Here is a 16,666-nt window from a genome sequence, read left to right as displayed (position 1 = left end):
CTACCAATTAATATAAAACTAAACACTTTATTTATGATCTGCCAGAGTAAATAAATCCCATCTGCTTAACCTAACAGAGCCTCCAGTAATTGTACACATCCCGAATAAATTTCCCCTCTGTCTGAAGAAGGCTCCTGATCCAAATCGTCGCCAATCCATTTTCTCTCAGATGCTTAAGAGGGAACTGCAGATGCTGGAGAATCGAAGGTTACACAAAAAAGCTGGAGAAACTCAGCGGGTGCAGCAGCATCTATGGAGCGAAGGAAATAGGCAACGTTTCGGGCCGAAACCCTTCTTCAGACTGATCGGGGGCCCCCGATCAGTCTGAAGAAGGGTTTCGGCCCACGAAACGTTGCCTATTTCCTTTGCTCCATAGATGCTGCTGCACCCGCTGAGTTTCTCTCAGATGCTGCTTGACCCGAGTTACTCCAGTACTTTATTCTCAAGTTTCTAACATCTGTTTTCTTTGTGTCTTCCCCTTTGACTCCTTTGTTACAATGCAAACAGCCCCATCCTCAACATTATCTCCTCGTAACTACATTTCTCCAGTTTTGACAGCATTCTCGTGATGCACGCATGATGCACATTACGCGTGCCTGGTGCGTGGAGACGTAGGCAGTGACGAGCGGTCTTGCGTGGCGCCCCAAGATTTTGGGATGTACAAAATCTTCGCGCGCCATCTGCCTGACACGCAAGTGGCACAAAAATGGGACAGGCCCTTTACTTTCTTCAATTTAAAGGTGTACCCAAGGGCACTCGCATGGGCCACAGCTATGCTTGCCTTTTTGTTGGTTAAATTGAACAATCTATGTTCCAAACGTACATTAGCACCATATACCAAGTTTGCTATTTGAACTATTGTATCAGGGCTGCCCCTGCACCCATGCAGAACTCATTGATTTCATTAACTTTACCACTAACTTCCACTGTGCCCTCAAATTCACTTAGCCCATCTCTGATACTGCTCCCCTTTCTTGATGTCTCTCTCCATCACAGGGGACAGACTATCAAATGATATTTACTACAAACCTATTGACTCGCACAGTTCTCTAGACGTTAACCCCAACTCTCAATTTCTCCATCTTCGCCGTAGCTGCTTCCAAGATAAGCTTTCCGTTCTAGAGCATGAGATGCCCTCTTTCTTTAGTGAACGTGTTTCTCACACTGCTGTCATCAATGGAGCCCTCACCCATGTCTCCTCGGAGTTTCGTCGCTCTGTTCTCATTTCCCCTCTCCTCAGATAGAACAGGATAGAGTTCCCGTCCTTGCCTTTCACCCCACCAGCCTAGAAACGCATCATCCTCCAACATTTCCACCACCTTCAACATGATACCACCAGCAGTCACATCTTCCCATCCCTTTCCACAGAGACCATTTCCTAAGCTGTCACGAAGGATCCAGACCTGGATGGCTGCCTGTCCATGTTCTCCAGAGATGCTGCCTGACCCACTGAGTTACTCCAGCACATTGTCTCTTTTTTTTGTGTAAACCAGCATCCACAGTTGCTGATGTCTCCTTTCTATTGATGCTGATGCTTTGGGGCCAGTTTGATGGAAATAACGGGATGGATTTGCAAAGATCAGTCCAGCAGTCAGTGGTACCTGTCGCAGCATGGGTGATGCAGACATCTTTATAGTTCTTTGGATTACGTTGTAATGTGTCAGGGCTTGGTCGCCATCTTATGTTTTTCCCTCTGTTTTGACCAGGCATTGAATATGATGGGATGGTCTTCCAAACATTTTTGTCAGAGAAGTGTTAAGATTGAGTTAGTCATCTTTCTCCCTCCTTGTTGATCCTGGGTTTGTCATTGATCACATTGACATTGGATATAATCAGAGACTGAACCACCGCAGCCCACAACTGGATAAACTCTATAAACATTCTTCAATCTCTGGGCAAAGAAATGTCTCCTCATCTCTGGCCAACCTCTGATTCTCGTACACTGATCCCTGGCTCGAAACACCCGAATCGTCATGTCACATCTACCCTGTCAAACCCCATAAGAAATGTGTTCTGTTTCAATAACACATGAAACCTTACTCTTGATAAGGAAGGAACTGCTGATGCTGGTACAAACTGAAGATAGACCCAAAACGATGGAGTTGTGGAGCTCCAGCTTCTTGTGTCTCTCTTACTTTTGACACAGTTGATATGTGAGCAATTGCCATGAACATTTGAGCCTCCACCTGCAGACCCTAGCTCTGAACTACCTGGTGCTGTTTGGCGATCTGGAAATTTGAGATGTCAAATATAGTGATGTAATTTCTTCTCGGTATCTGGGTCGGGACAACTGGGAATCTGGGTTGATTAAAGCCACAAGGTTGTAGCGCTGGTGAGGGGAGGAGACAAAGAATGGTGATGCTTAAAAACATTTACACAAGAAGTGATTGCGGAATGTGGCGGAAGTTGGTTCTCGGAGGAAGATTTGTTGTAAATAAACCGTCATCGGCAATACTGCTAACCGGAGACACTATGGCAATCTCCCCAGAATGCCTAGCACTGCCAAAGCAATGATCAGATGGAAACTGCTGAGGTTGGAGTCTCTGGCAATGATTGTGTTCCCCAAAGTGAGAAGGAAAAACACATGTGAATGGATTGCAACGCATAGATGTGCTTGCTTTAGCTGAGGATCTTGAAGTGTAAGCTGTGATGTATGTGCATGAGTGTTGGAGTAAGAGCGTATGTGAGCATGTGACGGAGCATTTATAGAATTGCAGAATTGTACACAACTGAAACAGCCCTTTCAGCCCACCTCATCCATGCCAACCGTATTGCCCATTTATACCAATCCCATTTGCCCTCTCTAGACCCATGTCCCTCTACCATTCATATTTAAGCATCTGTCCACCTTTTAAACATTATAATTGTATCTGCCTCCACTACCTCCTCTGTAACTAATTCCAGATAAACACTATTAGCTGTTTGTAATATCTACCTCTCTGATATCCCTTAAATTTCTTCCCTCTCACCCCAAACTTGTGCCAAACAGTTCTAGACTCTTCTAGTTTTAGTTCTAGAGATACCGAAAGGAGATAGGCCCTTCGGCCCACCACGTCCGCACTGACCAGCAATTCCCGCTCACTTACACGATCCTACACACTAGGGTCAATTTACATTTGTACCAAGCCAATTAACAGACAAACCTGTACTTTTTGGAGTGTGGGTGGAAACCGAAGATCTCGGAGAAAACCAACATGTTCATGGGGAGAACGTACAATCTCCGTACAGACAGCGCCCATGGTCAGGATCAGCCCGAGTCTCTGTCGCCACCGTGCCACCTTGATTCTGATTCTGATTATCTATCTAATTAATGCTCCCTATAATTTCAGAAACCTCATTCACTCAGCCTCCTGAGTAGCAGTGAGAATAAACCCAACCTATCCAATATCCCCGTTACAACTACAGCCCTCCATTGCAGCCAGCATCCTAGCGAATCTCTCTTTTGCTACCAGATATTTGGTGGGACCAGAACTGCGCACAAGAGTCTAAGTACATGCTGACCAATGTTTTCTACTCCTGTTCCTTATGACCTTAAGTGATCGGCCAGGGGTGCAATACTGCTGTGGCCCAGAGAATGTGGACAGGAAGGACAAGTGACTGAAGACAGGGGTCATGTGCAGGTATTAAAAGGACCCAACTCCACAGCCGTGCGTTGGATTAGAATGGCCACGGTGGCAGTGAATGGAAGTGGCCTGGTGTGCCCTAGTGGTGATGTGCTTTGGTCCCAGCAATTCACAGGTCTTCGCACAGTTGAAAGCAAAACCTTCATTTCTCGTCCAGCATCACCGGATGTCTCCGTGCAAATGTTTCAAGCGACTGCCGTTGCTAACATCTGCCTTCCCTTTAATAGGATGGTAGACGCCTTAGCTTTGATGCCATCGATACTTTGCAGGTGGGAAGCCAGTGAGACCAAGTGCCCCAGTCAAGGTTAGCCTTACCGACCCCCCCACCCCACCGGCCTGCGTGAAGCAGTGGTGGGCTGTAGACTGGGAGATGCTCCATGTGGAGATGAACTGTATGTGGGAATCAGACAGAAAGGGAAGGCCAGTGCCATCAGCCGTAGTCTTTCAAAGTGGCATAGCCGGGGCCTGGCGGCCTTCCTGCTGCTCCTGGTTCTCATGTTATCTTCTTGTATGTCTCCAGCAGAGCCCTGGAAGGATCTGGAGGCAAAGAAGTGGTGGCATTGAGAGACGGGTGGACACGAGGTCCAGCAAGCAGCAAGTCTTCTCCCAGGAGGCTGCAGATGTCTGCCGGCACCTGATGTCAATCCTGTGCCACCCCAGTCACTGCTGCTGTGACATGGTCAAAGAAAAACAGCCTCTACCTGTCCACCCGGTGTCACGGGCAGCGACTCGTATAAGCGTCTCTCCCCTGCTATCCCATTCTCTGCTGCCCCCCTCCCCTGCCCCAACCGTTGCTTCAGCTGCCCCCCTTTGCCATGGCCTGTCTGCTCTCTGCTGCTGCCTCTCTGGTCTTTTGCCTGCTCTGCTGCTGCGCTCTCTGCTACTGCTGCTCCTGCAGGTCTCCTCCCCTCTCTGCTGCTCCCTTCACTGCTGTCTGGCTACCAGTCATTGAACAGCAGGCCAGTGCTGCACTGTGTTGGACCAGGTCCAAACAAAGGCAGCCAACATTCCACCCCACCTCCCCGCTGTGATTGAGGAAACCAAAGTGTGGAAAACAACCTCTTAGCCAGACATGTGAATAAAACCTTTCCTACTTGTAGGTAAGAAGTCAGCTGTGAGTATTGAGCAGATCTTGCAATATTTTCAATGCTTTTGCGTCAGCCTTGCCCTTCTGTCTTCACCCTGCTCTCACTGGTCAGTTTTAAGCAGCATGGGAACTCAAATGAAATTGGACAAGCAGCTGAATTGTTGTTCTAACTGCACTTGTATTTCCAGAATGGATTCTCCATAGTAGATAGAAGAAGTCAGGCAACTGCAGTTCACTACCCAAGACACTAACATCCTTAACTATTCTAGCCCCTCTTAATTACCAGCTTCAAGTTGTCCTTGGTATTTCATTATTCGAGATGTTGTCACCTGCAGAGTTATTTAAGGATTTATATTTTTCTGGAAGATTATTAGTATTGACTTTATTTTGCTTTTGGCCCAAAGTGAAACATGTCATTTATTTCTGCTGTTGCTGGGATGTTGCGGGGCATGACATAGTTACCAGGTTTAATATTAAGTGGTTGCATCTCAGGTATACTTGGCCCAGACACTAGCACTGGTGAATCAGTGCCAGAAGGAATGGTTGGCAGCAGTAGAGGAAATTGTGTTAACAGCACTGCTGTGCTAAGTATCGGCTTCAGCTCAAACAATGATGGTTTCCTTATTACCACGTGTACCCAGGTATAGTGCATCTTTACTGTAAAATTTGAGCAGAACTGTATGCAGTGCTCAAGGTGATTCCAACTTGTGTTGACCATTTTAGCATCTAGTATGTGGCTGGGCTCATTAAACAAAGCATCCCCCATGTCTTATTAACACCTTGTTCCCTCATTCTGCTACCTTTAAGAAACTAAGGATGAAGGTTTGGTGAAAAGTTACTTTGCTGAGGGTGGAGCAGTGCTTTTGTGATTGGGAGCCTGTGACCACAGAGATCCCATTGTTCGCCACATGCAATGAGGTAGATGATGCAGGAAATCTTGCAATAATCTTGTGTAATCTTGCAGATGCGTGAAAATTGGTGGTAAAATAGTTACGAGGAGAATAGTCTCGTGTCACAAAAACATATTAATCAGCTGATAAGATGGGCAACGCAATATCAGATGGAATATAACCCCAATAAGAGCAGAGTGATGCATTTGTGAGGTTATATAACGTTAGGGCATATATCATGGATAGGATGGTTGTAGGGATGACTGGGGAACAGGGGAACCCTGGTGCAAGGTCCAAACCCCCATGAAGGTCGTAGCTCAAGTTCGAAGGGTGATGAGCAAGGTATATGGGAAGACAGCCTTCATTAACAGGAACACAGAATATAATAGCAGAGAGATACGGTACAGATTTATAAAACATTAGTCAAGAATATTGCTTCACTTTTGTTTACCACAATATTGAGAGGATGTAATTGTTTTGGAAGGTGCAGAAAATATTCCAGAATGTTGCTTGGGATGGCATGTCGCAGTTGTGAGGAGGGTAACAAGATAGACTGGATTTGAATTCCTTGCAGAGGTGGAGTCTTTTGGGGGGAGGCGTGGAGTATTATGAAAGGCACAGAAAGGATAATGAGTAGCAACCTTCTTCCCTCACCCTTGACTCTCGTATAGTTCAAATGCCTGTCTGTGTCTTAGTTCTCTGCCTCAGCTCTCTAGCTACAACATTGCAAAGGTTCTTGCCTTCTGAGAGAGACATTATTTCCTATGTGTGAGAAAGAACTGCAGATGCTGGATAAAATCGAAGGTAGACACAAAAATGATGGACTAACTCAGCGGGTGAGGCAGCATCTATGGAGAGAAGGAATGGGTGACGTTTCGGGTCTCGACCCGAAACGTCACCCATTCCTTCTCTCCATAGATGCTGCCTCACCACCAAGATTATTTCCTAAATGGGTGAACCCTTATTTTGTGCCTATGATCCCCATTAGGAGGATCTTCATTAGAGGAAGCAACTTCATTAGATTCAAATATATTTCTCCATAAGGTCATATAGCCTCGTATTTTCCCGCTTTATACTGCATCTATGGATACACTAGTGAAGTGAAAGGACTACTTATCCATTTGCTTAACCTATCCATAGCACTTTGTGTTCTCATTATAACCAACACTTTACTGAATTAAATTCCATTTGCCATTACCCCACTTAACTGACTAGATATTTCTCATTTCATGTAGTCCAATATTTTCCTCTATTTTGTCATTGCCAATGTTGGTATAATTTGCAACACCTTTATCATGTGACCTGCATTTACATCTAAACCATGAATAAATGCGACAAGAAGATGTGGACCAAATCTAAACCCAATGGTAAAAGGAATCACAGTGCTGGAGTAACTCGGCAGGTCAGGCAGCATCCCCGGAGAACATGGATAGGTGATGTTTTGAGACCCTTCTTTTGACACTGATTGTAGGGGGAGAGCTGGAAAAGGGGAGAAGCAGGACCTGCATGGTCTCACACTTACAATGGAGGAGGCCCAGGAGAGAAAGGTTATGTGGGAATGGGAAGGGGAGTTAAAATGTTTAGCAACCAGGAAATCCAATAGGCTTTGGCCGATGGAGCACAATTGCTCAGTGAAACGGTTGCTGAGTCTACGCTTGGTCTTGCCGACGCACAGGAGGCCACATTGGTAACACTGAAGGTTAGAGGAGGTGCTCATGCACCACTGTCTCCTGGAAGGACTGCTGGGGTTCCTGGATGGAGGCAAGGGAGGAGGTATTGGGACAGGTGTTACATTTCCTGCAGTTTCAGGGGAAAGTACCTGGGGATGGGGTGGTTTGGGTGGGAAGGGATGCGATCCAAGGAGTCGCAGAGGGAGCAGTCTCTGAAGAAGGTGGAAATGGGGTGAAGATGGAAAGTTGTGACGAATGGATCACGTTGAAGGTGAGAGAAATGTGGGATTTTAATGTGTTGGATGCAGAGGCTGATTGGGGTGAAATGTGAGTACCGGGGAACTCTGTCCTTGTTCCGAATGTGGGGAGGGAGAACAAGAGCAGAACTTCGGGATGCAGAGGAGATGTGTGTGTGGGACCCGCCTATGACAGAAGGGGGAAATCCGCATTTACTAGAGAAAGAGGACATCTCGGATGTCCTGGAATGGAAAGCAGACATGGTAGCGTGGAATTGAGTAGGGAATAGCATCTTTGCAAGAGACAGGGTGAGAGGAAGTGTAGTCTAGATAACTGTGGAAGTGGGTAGATTTCCAATAGATGTCAGTCAATACTTTGCCTCCTGTGATGGAGACAGAGAGATCAAGAGTCAGAAATGGTCGACTAAACCCTATGGAACCACGGCAGTATTATGCTCCCAGTCACACTAAGATCTGTCACAATTAACTTCTGCACTCTGCAACTGAGCAGCCTATTGCCTGGGAATCCTGGAAGCACTAGCCTTGCCATTGCAATTAAAGTGGATTCCAGTGTTTCATTTGAGTAACAGGTGTGGTACCATCTATCCCACAGTGAGCTTTGGCAATTCAGAACCCATAGAGTCATACAGCGTGGAAACAGGCCCTTCAGCCCAACTTGCCAACATGCAGCATGTACACTAGTCCCAACTGCCAGCATTTGGCCCATATCTCTTTAAACCTGTCCTATCCATGTACCTGCCTAAATGCTTCTTAAAGGTTGCGATAGTACCTGCAACTCACTGGAACTCACTGGAGTTCCAATGGCTAAAAGCCATTGATGCCAATTGGAAATGCCAACTCCAGCAGCTAGATTCAACTCCTGTGCTAAACTCTGGTAAAATATATAAAGGCTTGTTAAGGAAATAAGGATCACTAACTCTGAACTAAATCTGCTTGGATACCCCATTTAATGTATTTTTTTTTGTCAACAGCTGAATACCAGACCAGTCTACAGGAGAAACTTCCTCTCATCATTGGATCCGCAGCTGCTGGCCTTGTCCTCCTCATTGCTGTTATAGTCATTCTCGTTGTTTGCAACAGGTAACTCCAAAAAAATCGTAAACTCTTTTTACTGCATGACCCCATGTTTGATTTATTCCTCTGGCTGGTATGAGATACTTTCCATGATGAGTAAAAACAATGAGTAAAATGGGGGTTTATTGGGTATAAGTGAGAGAGTAAATTGCAGGGTTACAGTGACATAAGAGGAGGGTGAGTAGGATTAAAGGGATTGTTCTGTGGGAATTGCATGGATCCAAAGTTGTGAATGTTCTCTTACAATCCTGTCTGAAATTCTCTGCGTCAGAGGGCGGTGGAGGCAGGTTCTCTGGATGCCTTCAAGAGAGAGCTAGATAGGGCTCTTATAAATAGTGGAGTCAGGGGGAGAAGGCAAGAACGGGGTACTGATTGGGGATGATCAGCCATGACCACATTGAATGGTGGTGCTGGCCCGAAGGGCCGAATGGCCTACTCCTGCACCTATTGTCTATTGTCTATTGTCTATCCTATAATGACTTCATTTCTGATATGCAGAGAGACATGGTAATATGCAGTAAATGGTAATATGGCAATGTGGAGTTTACAAAAGCAATGATTGATCGATTAATGTGAGGAGTTAAAGATATAGAAGGATTGGGAAATCAAGGGCAAGAGGGCCTAGGTTTAAGGTAAGAAGAGCGGAAATATTTAACCAGAACCTAAGGAGCCATTTTTTCACACAGCAGTGTGTGTATGGAAAAAAGCCGCCAGAGCGTATAGTTGAGGCAGGTACTATAACAACATTTAAAATACATTTGGACAGGTATATCGATCGGAAGGATATGTTGAAAATTGGCAAATGGGACTAATGTAGATGAGCACCTTGATCGGTATGGACAAATTAGATGAATGGCCTGTTTCTGTGCTGTATGTCCATGGAGGTGGGAAATGTAGGTCAAGAAATATTGGATAGAACTAGTGCAGACTGCAAGTGTTGGTCAGATGCAGTAGATCAGGAAGGGTGTGTGGAAAGGGAAAATCTGAGCCATTGTTACAGGATGACCACCTTTCCGCAGAACATGTCAGGTTCGTATAGATAATGCAAGTTATTTGAAATTATTAAATGAATTAGGAACTTTCAACAGATGTTGATGTGTGTCCATTATGTTAGACCTTCTTGGACCAGTGCAGGAGGCTACAGGCAGATCGATCACATTGGGAGTGAGATGGAAAATTATGCTGACAGGCACATTTCAGTTCTCTGCCACAGCTTGGATCTACGTTCTTTGGTTTGCGGTCCCTCTTTCTAAATGTTCTCATTAATTTAACACTAAGACGGCATCACAATGTATCACCTTGGGAAACTTGTCCTTCCCCTCTGTCCTATTTATCCTTTGCGTTACCTACTCTGCAAAATATAACAAACTTATTACTTTTCTTTATCATCACTCACTTTTTGAGTGTGCGGGAGAGATTGGGTAAGCTGGGCTTATTTTTCCCAGCGTGAAAGAGACTGAGGGATAACTGATAGAAGTGCAGGTCATTTTGCTATAATGCGATTTAGTTACATCTGTAATAATAAACCTCATGTTATAGAGGAAATGCTGGTTAGGAGCCAGAGACTTCAGACTCACAATAACCAAGCTGTTCTCGCAGGATATTCAAAAATAAAGGAATTTCTAATAGCTACTTTTTTTTTTGTTAATGCAAGGTAAAAATAGTGACGATTGTATGTTATAGCACTTAATAGAGTATTGTCACACAGAGATGGACATATTTAAGGGGACCCATTCCTTCCCTAGCCTTTTAATCTTAATATGCCTGTAGAATCTCTTGGAATTTTTCTTAACCTTGCCTGCCAGCTCCATTTCATGTCCTCTTTTTTACCCTCATGATAGACCACCAATGTGTACTCCTACACTTCTTATACTGTAGAGGCTCAAATTCTAAACCAGATAAATTAGTATTATGTAAATCACAATGTTACCATAATTTGATATTGGTATTGGTTTATTATTGACATGTGTATCGAGATATAGTAAAAAGCTTGAATTTGCGTGCTCTTTTGGTAACTCGTACCATATGTGAGTGCAATCATACCATACATGAATTTAGAGCGTGTAGAATAATTTTGGATTCCACAGTGAAAATGTAGGATGTAAGACTCGTTTCAGTCCCAGCAGCTTTATTGGAGAGGAAGGATTTTGGCTATGAACTGAGATTGGAAATGTTACGACTTTTCATCTTGGAGAAAAGTTAAGAGGTGACGAGAGAGATCTACACATTGAAATGAATAGATGGAGTTAAAATATTCCTTTTGGTGATCAGTCAATCATCAGAGATTGTAAATCTAATTTCATTGATAAAAATCCAGAGGGGGGTTATAATTAGATTTCAGTTCCCGCTCAAAATATACAGTCGAGACAGAATACCACGGTTCTTTTGAAGATCGATCACCACACAATTGTCCCCTACTGCCCCCTACTGTACTTTAAATTCCTCTTAATTCTGTAATTGAATGAACTGGAAATCATGTGTAAACCAATAGTCAAATTACAGGTCTATTTACCCACTGTGTGCACTGATGTAGTTCTCCTCTCCTTCATCTTCTCCAGGAGACAAGGATTTGAACGGGCAGACCTGGAATATACGGACAAACTGCAGCATTATACAAGTGGCCATGGTTAGTGGCAATACCATCTTTTAATTTATTGATTCACCATGACCTAAAATAAGCAGAAAATCGGTGACTAATTGTAATACAATAGTGGTGCACTTCAAAATTTGATCAGCGGATTGTGCCAGGATGCTGAGGACAAACTTTGTCTAAAAAGTACCCCCAGATGCTGGAAAGTTGAAATATAAGCAGAGACTATGGACGCACCCAGTGGAAATACCCAGCTGGTCAAGCGATGTCTGTGGAGAGAGAAACAGTTAACGTTTCAGAACCTGCAACATTAACTCTGTTTCTGTATCCAGAGAGAGAATCACAGCCTCAGAATTCCATTGAATACTTTGGTTAGATCATCTTACCCAATTCGACTGAGGATGATAAATCCTGTGTGATTATTCTACCCCCATCTTTCACTGAACCTTTATTGTATTGATACCGTAACATTTATATTATGATACATATTGAGCTTTCTAAATTTTAGTTATGATTTCACTGCAACAGCGTGAAGGAATAGTCAAAGATTGAATGAGTAAAAACTTAAAAAGGAATAACGAAACAAAAACGAAAAATAATTTAAAAAAAAAGACCAAAACGTGTTAATATACCTGCTTCATTTCTCACCACACCCATCACCCTGTCCATAAATCGATTTAATTCCAAAGTTGTGTTGCACCATACTATCCTTGTAATGAATCAATGAAAGGAGACCATATCTTTGAAAATTGCTCTGATTTTCCTGCTAAGACGAGTTTCATATCGTCAAGATGTAGCATCTCAGACATGCTTATGATCCACATTTTAAGAGTTAGGGGAGAAGCATTTTTCCAAAATTTAAGTATACGTTTTTTTGTCATTATCAGGACATAGTTAAGGAAACACCTTTGAAATATTGATAGCTCAGAGTAGGCTCCTGCTATTCCAAAAATAATCAATTCTGTATAGGGGTCCAGTTTTATTTTTAATAATTTTGAGAACATTTCAAGAATTCCCTTCAGCTGCTGCTAATTCTCAACCCGTAGATGTCCCCGAATGCTCTCACAGTAGATTACTTGGAAACTGTAGGATCTTACTGAACACAAGGGAATATTCTCACAGGTCATTTTTCTCCTCGCAGTGACACCAGGCATGAAGATTTATATTGACCCTTTCACTTATGAAGATCCCAATGAGGCTGTGAAGGAATTTGCCAAAGAGATTGACATGTCCTGTGTGAAGATTGAACAGGTCATTGGTGCAGGTATGCGTTCATTCTAACAGTCAGATTAAATAGCAGTAGAATAACGATTCCTGTATTTTATCAGACTGCAATCACCTTCTGGTGTCACTAACTTTTATGTCCAGTCAATATTTTGGAACTCAAAGTATAATATATTGCCTTTTCACGAGTCAGAGCCTCTTGATGACAGGGAAGCAGAATCAACAATTCAGGACAAATGATTTTTTTAAATATCAGAGCAGAGGTTAAATAGGTTTTCAGATATTGAGGGATTTTCAGGAGGTTAATGGAGAGATCTGACACAGCAGTCAGATGGCATGAAGGGTGACAACTTTGAAGGATGTCAGAATGGTAAAGTAAGAAACGGACTTACTGTTATAAAGGAAACATCAACAGTCTAACAAAGACCGAATCAAATATCAGAAGAAAAACAGACAGGATGTGAAAGGTCGTCCAATGAACCCCTTTGGGTAGAATCTAGGAATAAGAGTTGATGACTTTGCTGTGTTAAATTGGAGGCCTTCCAGTTGTCAGCAGAAATTAGAGGAGGGGATGTGCATGCAAATCGCAGAGAGGTTTAACAACAATAGGGTTACAGCAGAGGGGGGTTGTAACTTATCTGATATGGTCTGGGATTGTCTTCGTACAAGGAGCATAGATAGGTTGAAATTTGTAACGTGCATCCAACATGAGATAGTAAGTGAATAATCCTACTGGGAATGGAACAGCATTCTATCGTATCTTAGGCATTGAAACTGGCCAGATGATAGAAGTGTCTGTGGGGGAACACTTTGAGATCAGAGACCATCATTTTGTAAATTTCAAGGTGGTTATAGAAAGGTACAAGGTCTTCAAATCTTGGGGGAAGGATATTTTCAATATATTTAAAAGTAAACTTGGCAAAAGATTGGAAGATAGATTGGAAGAAGATGATTGGAAGCAGATACTTGCTCTCACCTTAAACCTATGCCCTCTTGTTTTTGATACCTCAGCCATGCAAAAATGACCGACTTTCTTACCCTATTTCTGTCTCTCAGAATCTTATAAACATATACATATGTCATGTGCATGTGCAGGAGGGAACTTAAAGAAATTAGGAGGGCAAAAAGAGATCAATACACTGATAGAATCAAGGAGAATCATAAGTCATTATATGTGTATTTGAAGCAAGAGGGTAGCTGGGGAAAGAATCGGGCCTCTTGTGTGGGGCATGGAATTTGGGTGAAGTCCTGAATTAATACATTTCATCTGTATATATCTTGGAGAGGGATTTGGAAGACAGTGAGTTCAGATAGGGGTACTTTGATTATCTGGAGCAGGTCTGTATTAGGAAGGTTTACAATTACACAGGACAAGATGTTAATAGTGAAGGTATTAGATGACTTCCAACATAAGTCTGGATAATTTCCTGAGCAAAACGAGATCTATTTCAGATGGAAATTAACATGGAATTGAATCATGACAAGTGCAAGGAGATGCGTTTTGGGAAGTTAAAATAGGAAAGGACATTAACAGAGAAGAGTCATATTGCTCCAAAAATCTAGAGACCAAATCTCAAGCATTATGGGAGATATAATCTCCTTGTTACGGGAAGATGTACTAGAGAGAGCAGCAAATTTTCACCAGCTTGATTCTTTCGATAACAGATTTAGTTTAGTTTGGAGATATAGTGCAGAAACAAGCCCTTTGGCCAACCGATTCCACGCCAACCAACAATTGCCCGTACACTGGTGCTATGTTATCTCAATTTCACGTTCTACATGCTAGGGGAAATTGACAGAAGCTAATTAATCTACAAATCTACACATCTTTGCAATGTGGGAGGAAACCGGAGCACCCGGAGAAAACCCATGTGGTCACAGGAAGGATGTGTAAATTCCGTACAGACAGCACCCATAGTCAGGATCGAACCCAGGCCTCTGGCTCTGTAAAGCAACAGCTCTATCGCTGTGCCACTGTGCCGCCCCTGACGTGTAGGACGAGGGATTCCACTGACTTGGCCGGCGCTCTCCAGAAACATACAAGGCTTGACCAGAGAGATTGATTTGATACTTCCCTTAGCTGAGATGGTCACAGCCTCGGTGTAAGTTTCCCCTTAAGGAAAACAATGAGGAAACCTCTTCACTCAGAGTGCGGTGAACATATGAACTCTGTGGAGTCTCATTCACTGAGTATATTCAAGATTAATAGTTATGGGGTGCAATGAATCAATTCAGTATGAAGATAATTCTTAATCTTGTGTAATGATGCAGCATCCACAAGGGGCCAAATGGCAGCTGCTTCTTTCATAAGACCCAGGATAAATTGAAAAGTGTGTTCCCTCATTATCAATACAATATTTCAGACCAGTCAAGTTGAAAATCATCTATTTAAACTTTTTGAATTTTTTTTGTCTTTTGAGGTCGTTTAATGGCAGGAAATAGATGCTAGTTGAAAGAAATATCCCAAAAGGGGAAGAGATTGAACTTCTCGGTAAATGACTCTGTGTTGGGCTGCTTTTGAACTGCACAGCACTATTTTAACAGAATCGTGTAAAGGCCCAGAAATTGGTCCGTGCACACAAACAAGACTGATGTTCCAAATAGATTTCATGTTAATGCAACATTTTGCATCATTTCTATCGGAGCTAATGTCAGGTGTTGAAAAGGACGAACATTTTTTTGAAAATTGCGGATACTATCGTCAACACAATACAATACAATACAATACAATACAATATTTATTGTCATTTGAACCTCAGTGAGGCTCAAACAAAATTCTGTTTCTACAGCCATACAAACAAAAAGCGATTCCTACTATACACCCAACCACACAAACATCCATCATAGTGAACCTCCTCCTCACTGTGATGGAAGGCAAAGTCTCCTCTCTCCCCTGCTCTCCATTTTTCTCCATTTTCCAGCATCAAAATGCTGGAAAGACTGGAAAGATCTGTGGAGAGAGAAACCAAGTTCATTTTTCAGGTGAAAGAGCCATGGTCATGATGTGAAACGTGAGAAAACAATAGTTTAAATTACTGAGAAGGTGAGGGGTTGGATAAAAGAAAGGGAATATCCCTGAGAGGTCAAGGAATTGATTGAGAGGATTTAAAAGGATAGTTATTTTTGATACAGAATTTCTTGTGCTCTACCTGCTTCAGTGACATTAATAGCTGTGCCACAGCCAAAATGTTTTGCTGGCAAGAATTTTTCACCAACTTGAGTTTTGTAAATCTGACTTTGTTCACTCACAAAAAAAAAATGTTTTTTCCATCATGCTGAAGGAGCAAGTGAATGTTATTTGAAGGGTGAGGCACGTCTCCCTTTGCTGACTTTGAACAGGTGAATTTCCAAGCCATAGGATCACCATCACCTGTGAGTTCCACGTCATCCTGACAGCAACTCCACGTCATCCTGTGATCCTTCACTGTCACTGGGTTTAAATACTGGTGCCCCTGGTGGTACAATGAAAGCTCGACAACAGAATGAGTCACTACCACTTAAAGGGAATTGGGGAAGGGCAAATTATGCAGCCTCGGGAACAACGCTCATCCTAGAAAGAACTAAAAATAAACCATCCATTTTCTCAACACCTTCACATTTCATCTCCTCTTCTTGTGTATCTGCTCCATTCAATGATTTCAGATGGATGGGAATTGGTTTCCTCCTCAGCGTCACTGAAGTCCTTCTATTGCAGAAGGGAAGGTGTGTAAATTGATCCATGTTCTGTTGGTGCCTGCTGAGAGAAGGGTGAGGGGCTGGCGACTCTAGAAAAGGTGTGAATGGGCCAGGTGTAAATATGAGGACATGCGTGAAATTTGGATCCACCAGTGGAGATAGAATGGGAGCATCTGACTGCTGGTAATGTGGGATGCAAGACTGGAATGGCTGATTATCCTGAATTGCTGAATTCAGTGTTGGGTCTTGAAGGCAGCTAGCGAGAAGATACCCGTGGATGGTCTTCCTGACCAAGCATTGGTCTTCACTGGAACAGCCCAGGAGGCCAAAGACAGACAGGTCAGGGTGGGAAATTAAAGGGTAAGGCGACCGATGACTAGGCTCACCGTTATGGACTGAGTGGGAGTATTTGCCCGATCTGTCCAGCTTCTCCATTGTAGCATCATTCACATTATGAATACCAAATGGAGCAAGCAACTAAGATGGGTTTTACTTGTCGTGCAATTGCTTGCGAATGTGCTGTGTTAAATGTTGCATAAGATGGGAGAGTAAACCAAAATGTCCCACAGGCGTCGC

General features: G+C 43.1%; 1 protein-coding gene across 3 annotated transcripts in view; it reads left to right on the top strand.

Moving 5' to 3' along the window:
- The window catches only part of LOC129711674 (ephrin type-B receptor 2), a 114,113-nt gene that overhangs the window by 81,875 nt on the left and 15,572 nt on the right, over positions 1 to 16,666 (top strand). For 2 of the 3 annotated variants that reach the window (XM_055659500.1, XM_055659499.1), the window contains exons 8-10: positions 8,499 to 8,607; positions 11,160 to 11,227; positions 12,333 to 12,455. In XM_055659500.1, the coding sequence (XP_055515475.1) occupies positions 8,499 to 8,607; positions 11,160 to 11,227; positions 12,333 to 12,455 (300 nt within the window). Of the gene's footprint in view, positions 1 to 4,143; positions 4,724 to 8,498; positions 8,608 to 11,159; positions 11,228 to 12,332; positions 12,456 to 16,666 lie in introns of those variants that run through there. The other variant, XR_008725896.1, reaches the window with a different exon arrangement.

Source organism: Leucoraja erinacea, chromosome 30 (genome assembly GCF_028641065.1).
Source record: "Leucoraja erinacea ecotype New England chromosome 30, Leri_hhj_1, whole genome shotgun sequence".
Taxonomy (NCBI): Eukaryota; Metazoa; Chordata; class Chondrichthyes; order Rajiformes; family Rajidae; genus Leucoraja; species Leucoraja erinaceus.
The sequence above is the reverse complement of the archived record's forward strand: the minus strand, read 5'-3'. Positions and strand labels throughout refer to the sequence as shown.